This window comes from Tupaia chinensis, unplaced genomic scaffold (genome assembly GCF_000334495.1).
Source record: "Tupaia chinensis unplaced genomic scaffold, TupChi_1.0 Scaffold000637_1, whole genome shotgun sequence".
In the NCBI taxonomy this organism is placed as follows: Eukaryota; Metazoa; Chordata; class Mammalia; order Scandentia; family Tupaiidae; genus Tupaia; species Tupaia belangeri.
In genome coordinates, this window is record NW_006160158.1 from 780277 (window position 1) to 799023 (window position 18747).

The following is an 18747-nucleotide window of genomic DNA, read 5'->3' on the forward strand; positions in this document are numbered from 1 at the left end:
CTTGGTGAGGATCAGGGAAATGGAACTGCAGAAATATTGCAGGTCATCTTCTTCTGCACCCCTTTAACACTCAGAATTAACTTCAGAAAGGTAGGAAGTAACATACAATCTATCAGATGACCAGAAACCACCTCAAAGGCACAAGAAATATGGGAAATGAAGAAAACATCCTATCCCCAAGAGGAAAGAACAGCCCCTCATCATTCACAGAGAGTACAATGGAACATGTGGAAATGCCAGATAAAGACTTTAGGATAGTCATAGTGACCAAGCTAACAGAGATGCAATAGAAGAGAGACAATGAACTCCAGAAAATGCAGAAGAAAAGAGACAATGAGTTCCAGGAGGTGAGGAAGTTCTTCCACAATTTGAAAGAGGAAATACACACTATAAAGAATCAAACATAACTGTTAGAGATGAAGGCTGTAATACAGGAAATCAAAATCTCCCTTGAAAGTATTAAAAGCAGATTAGATCATGCAGAAGACTGAATCTCAGATGTACAAGACAGATCCTCTGACCTAAAAAAATCTATCAAAATAATCCCAACAAATGAAAATAATATATGATTAATACTAGAGACCATTAGATGCCCAAACACCCAGATAATCAGTATCCCAAAAGGTGAAGAAACTAATCAGGACACTGATAATCTATTCCATGAAATCCTGGAAGAAAACTTTCCAAACCTGGAGAGGCTTTCAGATATCCAGACTTAAGAAATACAAAGGACCTCACATAGAATCAACCCAAGAAGATCTTCTCCAAGGCACATCATAGCCAGATTGGCCAAAACCACAGAGACAAGATACTAAAATTGGCAAGAGAAAAACATCAAGTTACTTTCAAAGGATATCCCATCAGGCTAATATTAGACCTCTTGTCAGAAACAATGCAAGCAAGGAAAGAATGGAAAAATATATTTAAAGTATGAAGTGAAAAACAATTCCAACTAAAAATACTATCTCTGGCAAGATTATTCTTCATATGGGAAGAAAAGATAAAAACCTCAGATAAACAAAACCTGAAAGAATTTACCAACACCAGACCAGCTCTGTGAGAAGTTCTGAAGGGAGTGCTATACCAAGAAAACTAAATACAGACAGACAAATAAAAGAACAAAAAATGACCAAGAGAAAGACCAACTTAATGGTAGGGACAAGTTCTGAAATATCAACAATAATGTTGAATGTTAACGGAAAGGTCAGACCACAGCAACACTGCAAATTCAACAAAAGAGAGATTACGTGAGACTGAACTGGTGAAATAGAATTCTATGAGTTTTTTCTAAAACATTACTGACTTTCTTCTATGCGTGGTCTTCCAGATTTAAAGATTTGTGTTTTCTTTTGAGTTGTTGATAGGTTCAGCAATTTGTTAAAAACAGAATTTTTTGAATTGAAACATAAACTTTTCTCCTTTCCTGATTCCTTTGCAATTGGGAAATATTTGTGAGCATTCTTATTTTGTGGCAGAATGATTGTTTGCATAAGCTCAATAATATAATAGCATCTGTTGCCTTGTATCAGACATTGAATTCTTCTGGGGCTTTGTACAAATAACAGACCAAATTGAGATTAACTTAATTTTTTCTTTGAAAATAAGTTAGTTTATACCTCTCTTTAGTAAAGGGGAATGGAAAGAGAACAAAAATGTTTCAGGAGAAAATTACAGTGCACTTGTCACTAAATTCTAGCTTTGTCCATACTTTTAGTTGAAGATCTTTTGTGACTCAATAAAATGTGAAAGAAAAAAAAAAGTTTAGTATAGAAGAGAGGGAGGGGGAAGGGGAAGGAAAAAAGTGGTAAAAGTATGCTTACTTGACAAAAAATGAGAAGCTATTTGCTGATGACAATGTATATACCAATATCTTTGTCTTGACTGACATGCATGGCATTTGTGTTGGAAAGAGAAATGTATACTGTAAAGACATGTGATTAAATATAAATACATTTTTTAAAAAAGTAAAATAAAATTCCCCTAATTTAAAGCCTGCCATTGGGACCAGCAAATGGCATAATTGGTTACATTGCTGGACTTCAATATAGTTGACTGTGGTTTGATTCCTGAACCCGGTGGCTTAAACTTACACTGGGTGTATGCGCATGCACGCCCACGATTCCAAAAGGAGAATGAAGAAGGAATTGCGGCATAGGCATCCCCCTGGGGGATGATTTCTCTCTGTCTCTCCGTCTCTTTTTGGTAGTACACATGCCTTATAGCAAAAACCTCTGCAGGGACGAGCAGTTGGCATAATGGCTACGTCGCTGGACTCCCATGTAGTCGACAGAGGTTTGAGTCTCGGACCTGGTGGCTTAAACTCACACTGGGCACATGTGCATGTGTGCCCAAGATTCCAAAAGGAGAATGAAGAAGGAATTGCGGCATAGGCATCCCCCTGGGGGGTGATTTCTCTCTGTCTCTCCGTCTCTTTTTGGTAGTACACATGCCTTATAGCAAAAACCTCTTAAAAAAAAAAACATAAAAAAAAAATAAAGCCCCCCCATCATTATTCCAAATAAGGTCCATCTAAACTCCCATATTCTTAATAAAACAAAACAAAATGTAAATTTTCGCTTTGAGAAGTATGTACATAAAGCCCTCTATTCCCAGATGATAAGTACAGGGCAAAAATATTCAATAATACAGACAGATTTTAATATAAATAGGGAGATCGCCTTGGTTTTTATTCCTAGCTCTGCAACTTTCTAGCAGAATGACCTTGCTCATGTCCCCTGCCGCAGCTATAATTCAGTTACCTTCTTTCTCTCTCCTCTATAATACCTGCCTTACACTGCTTTGGGAAGGAATAAATGCTAAGTGCTGAGAGTGTTGACTGGCACATAGTAAATGCTCACTAAAAATTGGCCATTTGACATGGATCATAACAAATAAACTGTAGTACCAGCTGGCATTTGGGGAAGTGACAACAGTTCAGGGAGCCAGGCCAGGCAAGCGCATCAGTGAGGGAGAGGGAGTCACTTGCCTCCAAGCGGTGTCCCAAAACAACAGCCGACTCCCACAGCACAGCCCACCGTCAGGATGTCCGTGTAATAGTATGGCTGCTACTAGGGGAGAGACAGACAGACAGACAGATGGAGGAAGGGGACAGATAGAGGAAAGGCGGAATGAAAGTCATAGGAGTCATCATGGCCCTGTCACCCCCTGTGAATCCCAGGCCAAAAGACACTCAGTGAGTTTGGCAGCAGGAAGTGACCTCATAGCACAAGGCCAGAACAGAAAATGAAATAACAGACAATCTGTGACAGGCAGTAAGTCAGCAAATGCTCTCCGGAGAGAGGCTGGAGGTGGGGCATTCACAGTGAGAAGTGACGTAATCAAGCATCAGGAAAGGACTCTAGACCCAACAGTTCCAATAAGTCTGCACAAAACAACCACCAATCCCAGAAGAATCCACAGCCTTTAGGTGCAAAAGTCCGGCTTCCTGGATGGTCACTCCCTGGATGCCGCCCACCAGTCCCATCGGTGAGCACTGCCTTGTCCGCCCCAAAGCTTTGGCAGCCACCCAGCACCCTTTCCAAGTCTAGCTCAGGCCACCAGGGTAGGGAGGAAGTACGACTTGCCTCCAACAGGGGCTGCAAAGCAGCATCCCACGCCCACCGCACAGGCTGACACCAGAAGATCAAGCTGCCCAGGCACGGTCTGCAACAGAGAAGCAGGCGGGATGGGGAGGGTGGCGCAGGGCAGCTGGGCAGCACTGAGAGAGGCTGGGAACTTCCAAGGGACAAGGCTGCACAGGAGGGCAGGGCGGATTAAATGGACCAGCGTGGGAGCAGACTGAGGACAGGCTACCACGTGGGGCACAGATCAAGAAGGAATGGGGGGAACCAGCAGTTAGCGTAATGGCTATGTCGCTGGACTCCCACGTAGTCGACCGTGGTTCGCGTCCCGGACCCGGTGGCTTAAACTCACGCTGAGCGCGTGTGCGTGCATGCCCAAGATCTCGAGAGGAGAATGGAGGAGAAGGGATTGCAGCGTGGCCATGCCCCCTGGGGGGTGATTTCTCACTTTCTGTCTCTGTCTCTCTCTGTCTGTCTGGCGAGTGCACGTGCCCTATAATGAAAATCTCTGCCCCCCCAAAAAAGAAGGAATGGGCATCGGGGACCAGGCAGAGGCTAACAGGCACCGTGTGACTAGGGTAGGCGGGCAGGAGGGTGGAGGCTGAGGGAGCACGGGTTAGTGCGATGCCCACTTCAGCACCAGGCCAGCCCGGAGCAGAGCAGCCCTTCAACACGCTGGGCACACACAGACGGTTTGCTTCTGCCAGCCAGCCCTACCTCGTTTTACCGCCTCAGCCTTACCTCGTACACTCCACAGAACATGGACATGAACTTGCTGAGGACGGCAGCACAGATGCTGGCGATGTGCACGAAAGGGCCCTAGAAGAGAGGGGAGCGCTGAGGGAGAGCCCTGGCCTGGATGGAGGCTCCGTGGCCCTCGCTGGACCAACCTGCCCCATGCCAGGCACTGGGCTAGGTATTGGAAATACAGAAGGCGGACAGAAAGTCTGCCCCGTGGAGCTCCAGAGAGGAAGGGAGACATCGAACCCATCTGTTGCCATTCCAGGTAATGCTGAAGGCCATGAAGGAAGGGGGGGCCGGATGCAGTGTGGCCATCCTCTTCAGGGGGTCATTTATCACCTTCCCTTTTTCTCTATCTCCCAGTGAGCCAACACCTTATGCCAAAAAAAATCTGAAGGAAAAAAGTATTCAAGACTCCTGCTGCGGTATTGAGTGTCACCGGTAGGGGGCGAGAATGCCCTGGAATCTAGAACTGAGGAGACCTGACTGTAACCTTAAAAACACACTACCCTGGGGCTGGCCAGTGGGGTGTTGGTTAAGGCTCTGGACTTGCGGTTCGAGTCTCAGACCTGACAGCTTGCTTTCTCACTTTCTCTCTCCGTCTCTCTCTGTTGAGTGCACCTACCCTGTAGAAAACTGGAAAATAATCATTATAATAATGATAAATAAAATTAAATAAATAATTCTAGAAGAAACCCAACACACCACCTCTTCTGGGTCTCAATGTTCTTGTGTTGAAACAGGATTGGTCTGGGTCATTGCTAACGGAGTGAGTCTCAACAGGGAGTGATTTTGCCCCCACCTCCACCCCCTGGGGACACTTGGCCATGTCTGGAGGCATTCTGACACAAACCAAACATCCCACAATGTACAGCCATTCCCCACCACGGGGGCCTTCTCACCCCAGCATAGTCCACAGGGCCTGACTGACACTCTGACCCAGGCCCCACAGCTCTGACATCTTTGTCACTCGACCCCAAGATGAAGGCCTCTTAACTGCAGGATGAAGACCTCTCAAAGTATTTATCCTCCCTAATGCCAGTTGGTCCTGGCACTGGTCCTGTTCCCCGGGTCCATATCTACACTCAGAGGACCCTCCAGTTTCAGCCCTCTCCCAGCTCACACCTGATAAGAAGACCTACCTCTTTTCCCACAGGAATTCCACTGCCCAGCCCAGCAGTGAGGGCGACAACCTTGGCCACAAAGGCCTTGAGCGTGAGATACTCCTTCAGGACAACCCCGCGGAGTATCGTCTTCATTTCTGGGATCCCAGAGCCTACAGGGGTTAAAAGGTTACACGCAAATTCAAACTGGAGGGTAAGAGGGAGATTGAACATCCCGAAAGTGGAAATGGGGGTGTGGGTGTGGTAGGAGAACAGTGATGAAGCTAGCAGGGACTGTCAGCTGGGCTGGAGGTGGCGAGGAAGACAGAGGGCTGGTCCTCAGGCTACCCAGACTATGCGGAGTCTGCTAGAAGGTTCTCACCAACAGCCTGGGGAGAGATGAGCTGGCAGAAGAGGGCGCTGAAGAGGATGAGAATAAGCGGGAAGGTGACCCAGGCCAGGAACTGCAGTGGGAGGCTGGGCCGCATCTGCGCGTAGGTCCACTTGTAGGCTGCAGGGACACACCTGGGTGAGGCAGTGTGGGGGCGAGGGGCTGTCTGTCTGCTCTCCGAGACATGCTACTGTCATTTTAAACCCAAGTTAGGGAGTGAAGGGGCTGCTCAGGGTCCTGCTTGCTGCGAGTGGTCGGTGGGGGCGGGGGAGGGGGCGGCCTGTGCTGTAAGCCCCTCTGGACTGTAGGCCAGAGTGTGAGGGCCATGGGGTTGCCCAGAATCAAGGGTGCTCCGGAGCTGAAACTAGAGAAAACTGGTCACCCTGTTAGAGGGTACCCACAGCTCGCACGGCAGCTGTGGAGGCAGCATGAGAAATGGATCTGTTCCAGGTCTCGAGGTCTGGTCTTGTCCAGAGTCCGAGTCCCCTCAATGCCCTCTCTGTGCAAGGTGCCCCTCTCATGCACACACAGAATGCCCCGGCAGAAATCTGGAAACAGCCTGGTCTGGGAAGGGGCTGAGGGCAAAGACCTGGGTCAGGGGCTAGCCAGTGGCATGGGGGCTAGGGCAGCTGGATCCCATAGAGCCGACTGTGTGGTTCAAGTCCCAAACCCAGTGGCTTGAAAACCATGACAGGCATGTGTGTGTGTGTGTGTGTGTGTGTGTGTGTGTGTGTGCCCAAAATCCCAAAGGGAGAAGGGATTGCAGCATGGATCTCATCCCTGGAGGGGGGCAGGGTGATTTCTCACTTTCTCTATCTCTTTCTTTCTCCTGTGTGCTGCTTTCTGGTGAGGGCATACACCTATACATAGCAAATAAGAGTTTTTTAAAAAAGACGCGGGTCAGCCCTACCCTGAAGGCTCTTGGCACTGACATAGTCCATGCTCCAGCTGACCAGGGCCATCAGCAGTCCCAGGAGCACCAGGAAGATCCAGTCCTCCCCCAGCTTTCTCCTCACCACTCGTCCCAGACGGCAGACACAATCTAGGGAGAGGAAGGAACAGAAGGAGAAAAGCAGCTAACAGTCACTACTTCAGGCGCGTGACAGAGGAGGGATTGGGAGGTAATGTCCCCAGGGCCAGGTCTGCATGTCTAATTCACTGCACCCTTCTTTACCTCTCTCCCATTGCTGCCCCGGTCCCTTCAGAAGGCACCTACTTCTTTTCTTTTTTTTTTTTTTTTTGGAGAGATTTTCACTGTAGGGCGCGTGCGCTCGCCAGATAGACAGAGAGAGACATAGAGACAGAAAGCGAGAAATCACCCCCCAGGGGGGATGGTCACGCCGCAATCCCTTCTCCTCCATTCTCCTCTCGGGATCTTGGGCACGCACGCACACGCGCCCGGCGTGAGTTTTAAGTCACCGGGTCCAGGACACGAACCACAGTCGACTACGTGGGAGTCCAGTGACATAGCCATTACGCTAACTGCTGGTTCCCCCTACTTCTTTTCTAAAACCTGTTGCTTGGGGTGAGGGGAGGCAGAATGAGGAACGAGACAAGGAGAGGTGCCTGTTCCCAGTCCTCAGAGGGGGGCTTTGGGGGCAGTGGAGGGAGGACGCGCGGCAGGCCCTCCGAGTTGCTTTCCCAACCAGGTACCTCCTTCTACTCTGGGTTCCTTCATTCCTCAGGCCCCTTCACCTTGACATTTGGAATAGTGATCCTCATCCTTGCTGTCCACGGTGGAGCTGGACCCCGTCTTCTTGGACATCCCAAGGCCCTGCTCCTTGGGGGGGAACTGTTCTTTGTGATGGCCATAAATCTGGATGGGGGAGAATGCCAAATGTCTGTCTCATTGGAGAGTGGAAAATGAAGAGACAGTGGCAGTTCACACTCACAGGGAAAAAATAGCAAAGCAGAAATAGAACCAGGAGGTGGTGTGGTGGTCAAGGTGGCTGGATTCCACATGGCTGACTGTGTGGTTCGAGTCCCAGACCTGGTGGTTTGAAAAATGCATTAGGCACACGTGTTTGCATGCCCAAAATCCTGAGAGGAGAGAGGAGAAGAAAGGATTGCAGCGTGGCCATCCTACCTGAGAGGTGGTTTCTCACTTTCTCTCTCTCTCTCTGCACATAAGGTTACTCTGTGGTCACCCTTGCCCTCAACTCCCCAGTCTCCCTTAATACATTTCTCACCCCTTTTCCTTCTCCAACCAGCTCCAAACAATTCCTAAACCTGGATGTATCTTAGTGTGTGGCAACTCTTCATCAGATAACCCAGTTTCTGCTGTGAAGTAGAGACAAAGAACTGTGCTGAGACGGGGTATCTGTAGCAAATAGGTGTTTTGTTCACCTTTTTATCTTTCTTTTTAAAAATTTTGTCAGAGGGCGCATGCACTCAAAGAAGAGAGAGAGAGAAGGTGAGAGAGCGCACCCCGCCCCCACGGGGCTGGTCATGTTATAATCCCTTCTCCATCCTTCCTCTGGATGTTAGGGCACACACGCATATACACACACCGTGCTTGTTTCTCAAGCTGCCGAGTCTGGGACTAAACCCGCATGGTTGACAGTGTGGTGGCCTCCTAGCCACCATGCCGCGGGCTAACCTTGATCACCACTGCTCTCTGTGCCTCTGCAATCTTCCCAACTGCTGTGTGACTTCTCTCCAAGGGATCCTACCTGGGCAGGCTGAGGACAGGACTGGCCCAGCAAGCAAATGGCTCTTGACTGCACTTTGTTTAGGATGGGGCACTTCGGGTCCTGTCAAGCTTGGAGCAAGCCCAGCCACCTCGTCTTACAGTGATCGTCCACATGAACAGAAACCAGCCCTGAAAGGCAGCCTGCAATGTGTGACGATCAAACCCCTGCCATGGGGAGAGGCCCTTCTCTCCCGTCCCAGTGTGTTGCGTGGGGTGTGCGGGAGCTCTGATCACTTTTAGCTGCCCCACCCCCACTACTCTACTCCGTCCTCTGGGGCTGGGTCAGGCCAGGCCAGGCGGCCGATTCTGGGAGAGCCCGGCTGGAAGAGATCTGATTTCACAACTGCAGCAGCAGAGTTTTCTGCCTTGGTCTTGAGCAGGCACACACGAATTACCCTGCTCAGGGCGATTTCATCTTCTGGGATGAGGGTAGTGACCTCGGAGTCAATGTTTCCCTCTACACCCTACCTGGAACCCATACGAAGACCCAGTGGAGGTCAGCCAGCCGAGGTCGGTGGAGATAGGGAAGGGGTTGTGGCATTTCCAGCCCAGGATTTGGAAAACTCTACCCAGCCAGCTCTGTCCTGGCTGGTCGGGGGCGAACCACCACACCAGGACAGGATAGGGGAGGGGAAAGGAGAAATCAAAGCTCCAGTCTCCAAGCAATTCAGGGCCTGAGATTTGTTCCAAGTGCTCCTGGTTGTGTGCAGGGGTGAGGGTGGGGTGGGATGAAACAGCACTGACCCAAGACTGCTGACTGCTGGGTACCCGGCATCGGTGCATTTATTTCTGGGTGAGTCTCACAGTCTCCGTAATAAAAAGCAAGCACACTCCTCTGCTTTCGAGGCCCTCTGGAAACCAGCTCACCGGTCCTGTCCAGCATGGAGCGGCATACTCCTTGGCCCAGTTTCCTGGCCACCACCAGAAAGTGCCATAACTGCACTTCTATGCATGTTGTCACACCCAGATGCGGTCATGTACCACCAAGTGACACGGAACAGGAGGGGTCTTTTTGTGTAACCCCACAGTGTTGGGCCCAGGGCAGACCCTGCCTCCACCAAGAAGCCTTTGCTCACTCACCATGAGAGGCTGCTCTGACCTTATGTTCCCCTCCCTAACTGATCCCTGGTGGCCTTCACAGCCACCCTGGGGGGCTGGCCAGGGATGGAGAGTGGGGCCTCTTGACCCTGATGCTGACATCACCTGCTCAGCCCAGCATCAGCTTCCCAGCCCGGAACCTAAAGGAACCCTGTGTTCCCATGAGCAGAAACTGCTGTACATCAGGCTCTCCTGCCCCCAGACCCTGACCCTCCCCTGTCCGCTGTGTGCTCTGGACTGAGCGCACACTTACCCGTGGTGGCCTGCATCTCTTTCTCGACCTTCGCTTCAGCAACTCCCCCTTCCCTAGATGTCCATAACCCACCAATCCCCACCCTGGAGGATACGTATCCCTGGGTACCCCCAGTTGTTTTGGGGGTTCCTCTCCCTGGAATCCCAGCTCTCACCCTCCCAGGTGCCTGGGACACTTGATTAACCTCGTCACCTAAATGCCTGATTACGTTTCTCTGATCACGTTGACACTGGTCAATATTTGGTCACTGAGGAACGACTCAGTCTGTTCTCTCCACTCATGCCAACTCCGTCTTCTGCCATCTGCAGAAGGGTTTGCTCATGTGTGTGTTCTGCTGAGGGTCATGGTGGAGAGAGGTGGGGCGTCTGCATGTGGTGAGGTGTGGGAAGCACTCGGGGCAAACAGCGGTGTGGGCCCTGCCGCAGGTCACTCCACGGTTACGTAAGCCGAGCTAGTCTGCCCACAGGGCTGTTGTGTCTCACCCCGTGGGGCTCAGCCCCGTGTCAGCAAAGGTTACAAGAAAGTGCATGGATGCCTCTGCTGTTTAGACACATACTTGGGTAAGCCAGGCTTTGAAGGGTTTCCCATTTTGAACACGTTACCATACAGTCTTCTTAAAATTCAAAACAAACCAACAAACTCAGCTCCCTGTTCTCAACTAATTCTTAATTCTCGTCAAGCTCAGGCATCACCGTCTCCCCTGATGGCAGCCCCCTCCCCTGAGGACTTTACCTGTGTGGGGTGGGTGCTGTGGTGGGGGTCTGCGTCCTTCCGGAGCCTGCGCTGGAGGCCCCTGTTCTCAGAGGGCAGTCCGTAGCTGGTGTGGTGTTCAGTGGGCAGGTACTGGTACTGGGGGGCGCTGCCCCACCAGCTTTGCTCGCCCCCACGTCGCTGTGACTCAGATCGCTCCATGTCCCCTCCCTCCAGCCCCGGCCAGGACCTGGCCTGCTTGCCCCGTCCTCCCCCCAAGGCAGCTCCTTAAGCCTCTGCTCCTGCCCGTCCCCAAGGCGTCTGGGGCAACATGCCCACCTCCAGCTATTTATAGCCACCTCTCCGTCACATGACCCCCCCCTCGGCCACATCTGATCTGCTTGGGGTCGAAGCAGGTGTGAGAGGCTGCGGGGTGGGGGCTGGGATGAGAACCTAAGGGGCAGCCCCCCAGGGAACTCCCTGGCCCTGGCCGAGTCAGCAGCATTGTCCTCTCCTGAGTTACCAGGAGGCTTCCAGCCCCACGTCCCTGGTCCCTCTATAAATATCACCCGAACCAGAAAGGGAAACTGCTTAGTACGCTGTCAGCCCCGTGTGCAGAGCAGATGTGCATGACGCCGCCTGTGTCCCCTTTGTCAGAGAAGGTAGGGTGGGCGGTTGGGCGAAGTGACTCTGACATCCAGAGATGCTGAAGGGCTGACTCACCTGGGAGAGTACCTGGTGCCTCCCTGCCATCTTCCCCTGTGGGGTGGCTCCCAGCTCCATCCCTTCGCCAGGCGGAGTCCTCGTTGCACCCTAAGATTCTGTCTGGCCAGCTCCCCCAGCCCGTCCCATTTCCAAGCTTCTCCTCCACTCTGCCTTTCTGTCCACCAGAGGCTCCTAAATAACACTTTGGTGACATCCTTTGATCCCACCCTTATCACCTACTGGGTGCGGGCTGCTTGTGGGAAAGTGATAGCCTTGGGTTCTGGAATGTTCCCTACTTCCCAGACTTCTGTGTGTCAGGTACTACACCAGCCCAGACCTACAGGGAGGGACAGAGCTTCCACATGGACCATCACAGTTCTATCAGGTAGGTGAGATAACAGAGATAACAGGCACGGGGAGGGTGGAGGTGGGAAGGGAGGCAGCGTTTCATGATGAGTCCAACAGACATAAAAGATGATGGGGAAGTACTCTCTGCTGTTCTTCCCTTTTCAGGCCAGTAAATCATTGTTGGTCAAGCCCAAACTATTCTATCTGGGATTGCTTTTATTTTTCCTCCATTGATCTTCCTAGGACAGTCCTTCCCTAGGAACTTGTCACTGAGGAAGATACAAACTGAGCCAAAGTGAGGTTGAGGTCCACCACAGGTGGGAGCCGTTCCGGAACAGTCTACGTTAGGGACTGCAGGGTGGGGGCACTGAACATCTCATCCATGAGGCGATTATCACCTAGCTAAGTGGAAAGAGCCAACACATGTAGGAAAATAGACACCCAGAAAGGCACCTTTCCCAGGTGCTCAACATCACTCTTCAGGGAAATGCAAATTAAAGCCAGAGATACCACCTCATACCTGTCAGCAGGGCTAGTCTCAGACAGGAGAATCTCTCAGTGTTCGAGAGACACAGGGAAAGGAGACAACCTGTGAGAAAGGAGAACACTCGTGCACCACTGGTGGGCGTAATTACGGAAAACAGTATGAAAAGTTCCTCAAAAAGTTAAAAATAACTACTATATGACCCAGCAATTTCACTTCTGCATATATACCCAAGGGAAGTAAAATCAGTATCTCAAAAGAGATATTTGTACTGCCACATTCACTGTCACATTATGAGAGAACATCAAAAAAGGTTCATGGAAAAGGAAATTAAAGTATCATTAAAGTATTTTGGTATTAAAAATACCAGCAGTTAGCGTAATGGCTATGTCACTGGACTCCCATGTAGCCGACCGTGGTCCGAGTCCCAGACCCAGTGGCTTAAACTTACGCTGGGCATGTGTGCATGCGTGCCTAAGATCCTGAGAGGAGAAAGGACTGTGGTGTGGCCATACCCCCTGGGGGGGTGATTTCTCACTTTCTGTCTCTCTGTCTCTGTCTGGCAAGCACACGTGCCCTATAGCAAAAACCTCTTCAAAAAAGAAAAAATATCTGAGGGCCAGTCAGGGGCTGAGGAGCCAGTTCCTACATGGCTGACCATGGTTCAGGTCCTGGCTACACACTTAGGAAGCATGTGGGTGCATGTGTGTGAACATTTAGGAAGCACATGGGTACATGTGCATGTGTGCCCCAAATCCTGACAGGATGGAGAAATGGAAAAGGGAGTGTGGCATGACTGTGCCCCACTGGGAGTTGCTTTCTTCCTGTCTCTCTCTTGTAAGTGCATGTACCATCTAACAATACATAAAAATAAAACAAAAACTGAAATCCATGCATACTTTTTTTTTCTTGCACCAGTGACACATTCACTCACCAGAGGAGAGAGAGGAGAGAGAGTGAGAGAGAGAGAATGCCCTAATGGGGCCCAATCATGCCACAATCCTTTTTCCTCTATGTCTCCTTTCTGTCCAGACTTTGGGGACACACACACTGTGGGTGCCTTTTTTAAGCCCCCGAGGCCGAGATTCAAATTGCACTTAACCACTGTGCTACAGAGCCAGCCCCATATTTCTTCCGTAATACCCATTTTTCCACAAACTTTTTGAAGACCTTGCATATTCATAACAGCTAAGATATGAAGACAACTTAAATGTTCAACAGATGGATTAAGAAAATATAGTGGAGGGGCTGGCAGGTGGCATGGTGGTTAAGGGTGCTGGACTCCCACATGGCTGACTGTGGTTTGAGTCCTGGACTTGGAGGCTTGCTTTCTCACTTTCCCTCTCTCTCTCTCTCTGGAACTATTCAAATGTAACAATAAATAAAGTTGAAGAAAATAATTATAAAAAAGAAAATATAGGGGACCAGCAGTTGGCGTAATGGCTATGTCGCTGGACTTCCATGTAGTCGACAGCACTGAGTCCCAGACCCGGTGGCTTAAACCCATGCCGGGCATGTGTGCATGCATGCCCAAGATCCCGAGAGGAGACTGGCGGAGAAGGGACTGTGGCATGGCCATCCCCCCGGGGGGTGATTTCTCACTTTCTGTCTCTCTGTATCTCTTTTTCTGGCAAGCACACAGTGCCCTATAGCAAAAAAATCCTCTCCAAAAGAAGAAAATATAGTGGATAAATATATGCAAGAGAGTATTATTCAGTTTTTTAAAAAAGAAATCCTGTCACTGTCAATGACATGGAGGAAACTGGCGGTCATTTTGGTAAATGAAATAAATCGGACACAGAAAAACACACCCCGAATGATCTCACGCCTACGTGGACTCTAAACAAGTCAAACATATAGAAGCAGAGAGTAGAAAGGAGTAGGGTGCAGGGGTTGGGAGGTGTTTGTCAAAAGGAACAAGGTTTCGGTTTCGTGACATGAAAATTTGGAAATCTATGCACATGGTGACTAGAGTTGCTGAGGATATATCTTAAGTGTTGTCATCACAAAAATAAAATAAAATAAAATGGTTACTGTGTAAGGTGATGAGTATGGGTAACCAGCTTAATTATGATGACCATTTCACAATGTGTATTAATACATCAAGTTTTATTTCACATCTTAAATAGGTACTTCTATTGTCAATTATGTCAATAAAGCTGTAAAATACAAAAGCATATTTTCTGACAATAGCCCTACAAACCTCAAGGCCTACAACCTACCCATAAAGATTACAAATGTGTGATTTGAGGGGTTAAAAGAACTGCGCCAGGGCTGGCAGGTGGCATGGTGGTCAAGGCGGCTGGACTCTGCATGGCTGACAGTAGTTTGTCTCGAACCCGGCAGCTTGCTTTTTCACTTTCCTTCTCTCTCTCTGGTCAACTTCAACAAAATTAAATAAAATGACAATAAATAATTGTTTCAAAAAAAGAACTGTGCTAATACCCACCTTTTCTGCAGGTAGACCATAAGAAAATATACTTAAGGGATTCCTGTGAAATGAAAGGAACAGCTTCTTAAGACAGAGCAGAACTGGCAAATGGCGTAGTGGTTAAGGTGCTGGTCTCCCACATGGCCGACTATGATTCAACTCTCAGGCTTGGCAGCTTGAAAATCACGCTGGGCACATGTGTGTGCATGCCCAAATTCCCCGAGAATGAGGAAGGGATTGTGGCATGGTTATGCCCCCTACGAAGGTGATTTCTCGCTTTCCCTCTCACTGTCTTTGGTGAGTTCATGTCCTCTATGACAAAAACCTTAAAAAACAAAAAACAAAGAAGATGGAGCACCAAAGTGAGCATACATTCCGTGGAGGACTTTAGAAACAGAGAAGATGGGGAACCAGCAGTTAGCGTAACTCATGCCGGGCGCGTGTGCGTGCGTGCCCAAGATCCCGCGAGGAGAATGGAGAAGGGATCGCGGTGTGACCATCCCCTTTAGGGGGTGATTTCTCGCTTTCTGTCTCTCTGTCTCTCTCTGTCTGTCTGGCGAGCGCACGCGCCCTATAGCAAAAAACCTCTCCAAAAAAAAAAGATGTTCACCTGCTGGAACCTGATAACCTTGAGAAACAAGTATCAGATGCAATTACTACTTCCTTACTATTCCTGAGAAAATTAAAACAGTGCAGCCTGGTCAGATTCTGAGATTGAAGGCAGAGTTCTGAGGGGATGGGGACTGCCCTTGCATTTGCTGAAGCCCAGTAGAAGTGTGCAGTCTAGAAGGAACAGGCCAACTGCAATTCTAGAAACCAGATTGTGGAATTAGGAAGGTCAAGGACACCTTGAGTGCCAGTGCTAAAAAGAATTTAAGAGTAAATATCTTGTGTTTGAAATTAGAAAGAATTCAAGTCCCATGGGTTGTTTTATAAGAGAATGAGAAAAATATATACTATGGCTACCTGTCACCCCAACATTCCACTGGGCCTCATGTTTAGGTTTTAGAAGGGCTAAAATGGGCTTCTGTGTTGTCTCAAGAAACTCCTAAATTTGAGAGCAAATTCATACTTATGCATGAATGTGTATTTTTCTATTGTTTTAGATTCTCCTAGGGTCTATAGTTCTAAGAGGTTCAAACCTATAGGCTTACAGAATTGCTCTTTGTAGGAAGGCTGTATAAAACGGCCATGCAGGGGACGGTACGTGGCATGGTGGTTTAGGCATTGGACTCCCACATGGCTGGCCATGGTTTAAGTTCCAGACCTGGCAACTTGCTTTCTTACTCATTCTCTGTCTGTCAAACTGAAGAATAAGAAATAAAATGAACAAATAATTAAAAAAAGAAAGTGGACATGCAGGGTACACCATGAAAGGGAGGAGTCTGTGTCAGGTGTACCCATGGTTGCCTATGAGCCAGCCTGTCCACATCCCACATCAGTTTAAGCATTAATTTTCTTTCTGGGTTATACCCTTGTTTTCAGACTCTATCTTTGGGTCTGGTCTCCCCAGCCTACTGGATAACATAACTGTTATTTTCTTTAAGGGTGTTTTCAGTCCTCATTTTCTCTCTACCTATCAGGCAGAGCAGAGCCCAGGTCCCTCTGCTTTTAGAAATGTCTGCTAATCAGCCAGGACCTCCTGTGGACATGCCTTCTGTGCAGCTTCCTGCACTGTGGCCCTTCTCCTCCACTCCCCTTTGGGCCCGGCCTTCCTAAGCCCCGAATATTCAGCTTTGCTCTAGCAATAGATAGTTCTCTTCCCCCCCCTTCTGGCTTTTCAAACATGATACACTTTCCCCCAAATTATCTTCTAAAGTGGGGCTAAGATGGAATACAGGTTTTAGTTTCTGTCTCATTTTCCCAGCCCAATGGGAAGAATAAATAGCCCCATGAGGTGAGGAGGAAAAAAAAGTCTCATGCCAGTAAGTTACAAAAAAAGAGTTATAAGCACACATTTAGGGTGACAGTTTAGTTTTGTAGCTTGGTCTGTTTCCTCAGAAAAACAGTAACTAGGTTTTGTGGATAAATGAATGCATGCAAAAAAAACTTGCCATAGCGTTTGACCCAGAGAGAGCACCAAATATTAACTCGCATTATTGAAGCTTGGGCCAGTCCCGTAGCCTAGTGGTTAAGGGAGCTGGCTGGGTCCAATGGGACTGGTCGCAGTCTAAATCCTGGCTCTGGTAGCTTGATAAACACATCAGACACATGTGCACGTATGCTCCCAAATCCCACCAGGATGAAGAAATGGCGAGGGAATTGCAGTGTCCGCTCCATAGAGTGGTACTTTCTTCCAGTCTCTGACAAGTACACATGTCCTCAAGCAATTAGAAAAAGAAAATAAATAAATGAAAACTCATTCTGCTAGTGAACACTTTTTAAAACACTTGGCAGAGGGCACATGTGCTTACTAGAGTCAGAGAGAGGGCAACGGGGAGGGAGAAATTACCCCTCAATGGGGCGTGACCACGCTGCAATTCCTACTCCATTTCTTACCCTGTTGGTATTCTGGGTACATGTGCATACCCCGTGGTTGAGATGAACCAGTTGGCCCTATAGGATTCAGCTGTCTTAACCACTTGGCCACAGGGCTGGACCCTAGACAGTTCACATTTATCAAGCATTATTAAAGCATGAATACCACGTGACTTAGATGTATCATCAAATTTACTACCTTGGCCAAGTCTCTGCTGTCTTCAAAGGCAGACCCAGCATTGGAAACCAGACCTACTAATTGAAGCTCATGCCCTTAAAGTGACATTTCCTCCTCTCTTGATAATTATTTCTGAGCCTCATTTTCCTGTTTTTTTTTTTTTTTTTGAGAGGTTTTCGATATAGGGCGCATGCGCCCACCCGAACGACAGAGAGATAGATAGAAAAAGCGAGAAATCACCCCCCAGGGGGGATGGCCATGCCACAATCCCTTCTCCTCCATTCTCTTCTTGGGATCTTGGGCACGCACGCACACACGCCCAGCATGAGTTTAAGCCACGGGGTCCGGACTTGAACCGTGGTCGACTACATGGGAGTCCAGCAACATAGCCATTATGCTAACTGCTGGTCCCCGACATTTTCCTGTTTTGAAGTGGGAAAATGACTCCTTCGTGGGACTGTGGGGTAGATAGGATGGAAAGCTGTTTGCTGTACCTACCACAGCACACACTCCATGTTACCAGCCTTGTTAATGTCTCTCTCCTGCTTAGCTGAGACTTCCTCCCTTCCCTTCCTATCACAGCCTGGCCTGATACAGGAATGTTTCATGTGTTCTCCTTTTTAGAGAAGACAGGATGGGGAAGGGCAGTCTCAGCTCAGGGAAGGGATAATTTTAGAAGAGAATCCCCTGGCAGAGGTGAGCAGGGGGAAGGGAATAGAGCTGTGAAATTCAACCTGAAACCCTTGTTCAAGGGTGGGGGTGGGAAGCATGTGGAATCCAGCTCAGAGCCATCCTGCTCTGTAATCCCCAGACATATCACACCTCCAACACTTATTCTATCCTGAAAATGGGTATTTACCTTATTCCTACTGTCCTAGTACTCTCCTAACTTCCAGATTGCATCTCGCCTCCCTCGAGGCTAACCCCTGCTTTTCCTTGCAATAAAACCAAGCTGTTTCGGCCCATTTCCATGTCTTTGTCCCTGATTCTTATGCAATAAATTCTCGTCTGTGTTGTATTTCAGCTCAACTCAGTTCTCTTTTGCTCTTCCCAGATAGACACCCACTCCTTTGTATTCCTTGGCTACGTTCCCCAGGCTGCGAGGTTGTTTCCTACCAAAAGGCTCCAATAAAATTTCCCATCTCTCACATACTCCACAGTCCATGTTTGATACAACGCACCCCAAGAATTCTATCACCTCTACACTGCAACAGAATCCTTAGACCTTGAATCCAAATTGGACCATGTGAGAAATGGAATTCCAATATCCCCACCCTGCCACCCTTCTAGTCCAGCCCAATCTGTAACATCAGCCTCTATTGTATCTCAACAGCCCCAGATCAACACAGCTTGGAGACTCCTCCATCGCATCAGACCTTGAGAAACCCCAGGACTTTGCCAAACGAGAAAGGCCCATATCTGTACATACATAAAAAGATCATGGCACAAAATAAGGAGCTTTCAGTTCTGGGTATGTCCTATGAAGTGCAAGCAACACTGCAATGCAGGGGCTAAGAGAGTAGACAGGGGCTTCAGAAGACTATCTACAGAAACAGACATCAGGCACACACAGG

The 18747-nt window shown here is 48.7% G+C and overlaps 1 protein-coding gene across 1 annotated transcript in view; it reads right to left on the reverse strand.

Moving 5' to 3' along the window:
• Positions 1–10771, reverse strand: part of CLCN1 (chloride voltage-gated channel 1) — a 38999-nt gene extending 28228 nt beyond the window's left edge. Inside the window, exons 1-7 of the mRNA XM_006159591.2 lie at positions 10592–10771; positions 7512–7632; positions 6727–6858; positions 5808–5936; positions 5465–5598; positions 4323–4400; positions 2987–3065 (exon numbers count right to left, since the gene is read on the reverse strand). Coding sequence (XP_006159653.1) covers positions 2987–3065; positions 4323–4400; positions 5465–5598; positions 5808–5936; positions 6727–6858; positions 7512–7632; positions 10592–10771 — 853 coding nt within the window. The remainder of the gene's footprint in view (positions 1–2986; positions 3066–4322; positions 4401–5464; positions 5599–5807; positions 5937–6726; positions 6859–7511; positions 7633–10591) is intronic.
• Between the last annotated feature and the right edge of the window lie 7976 nt (positions 10772–18747).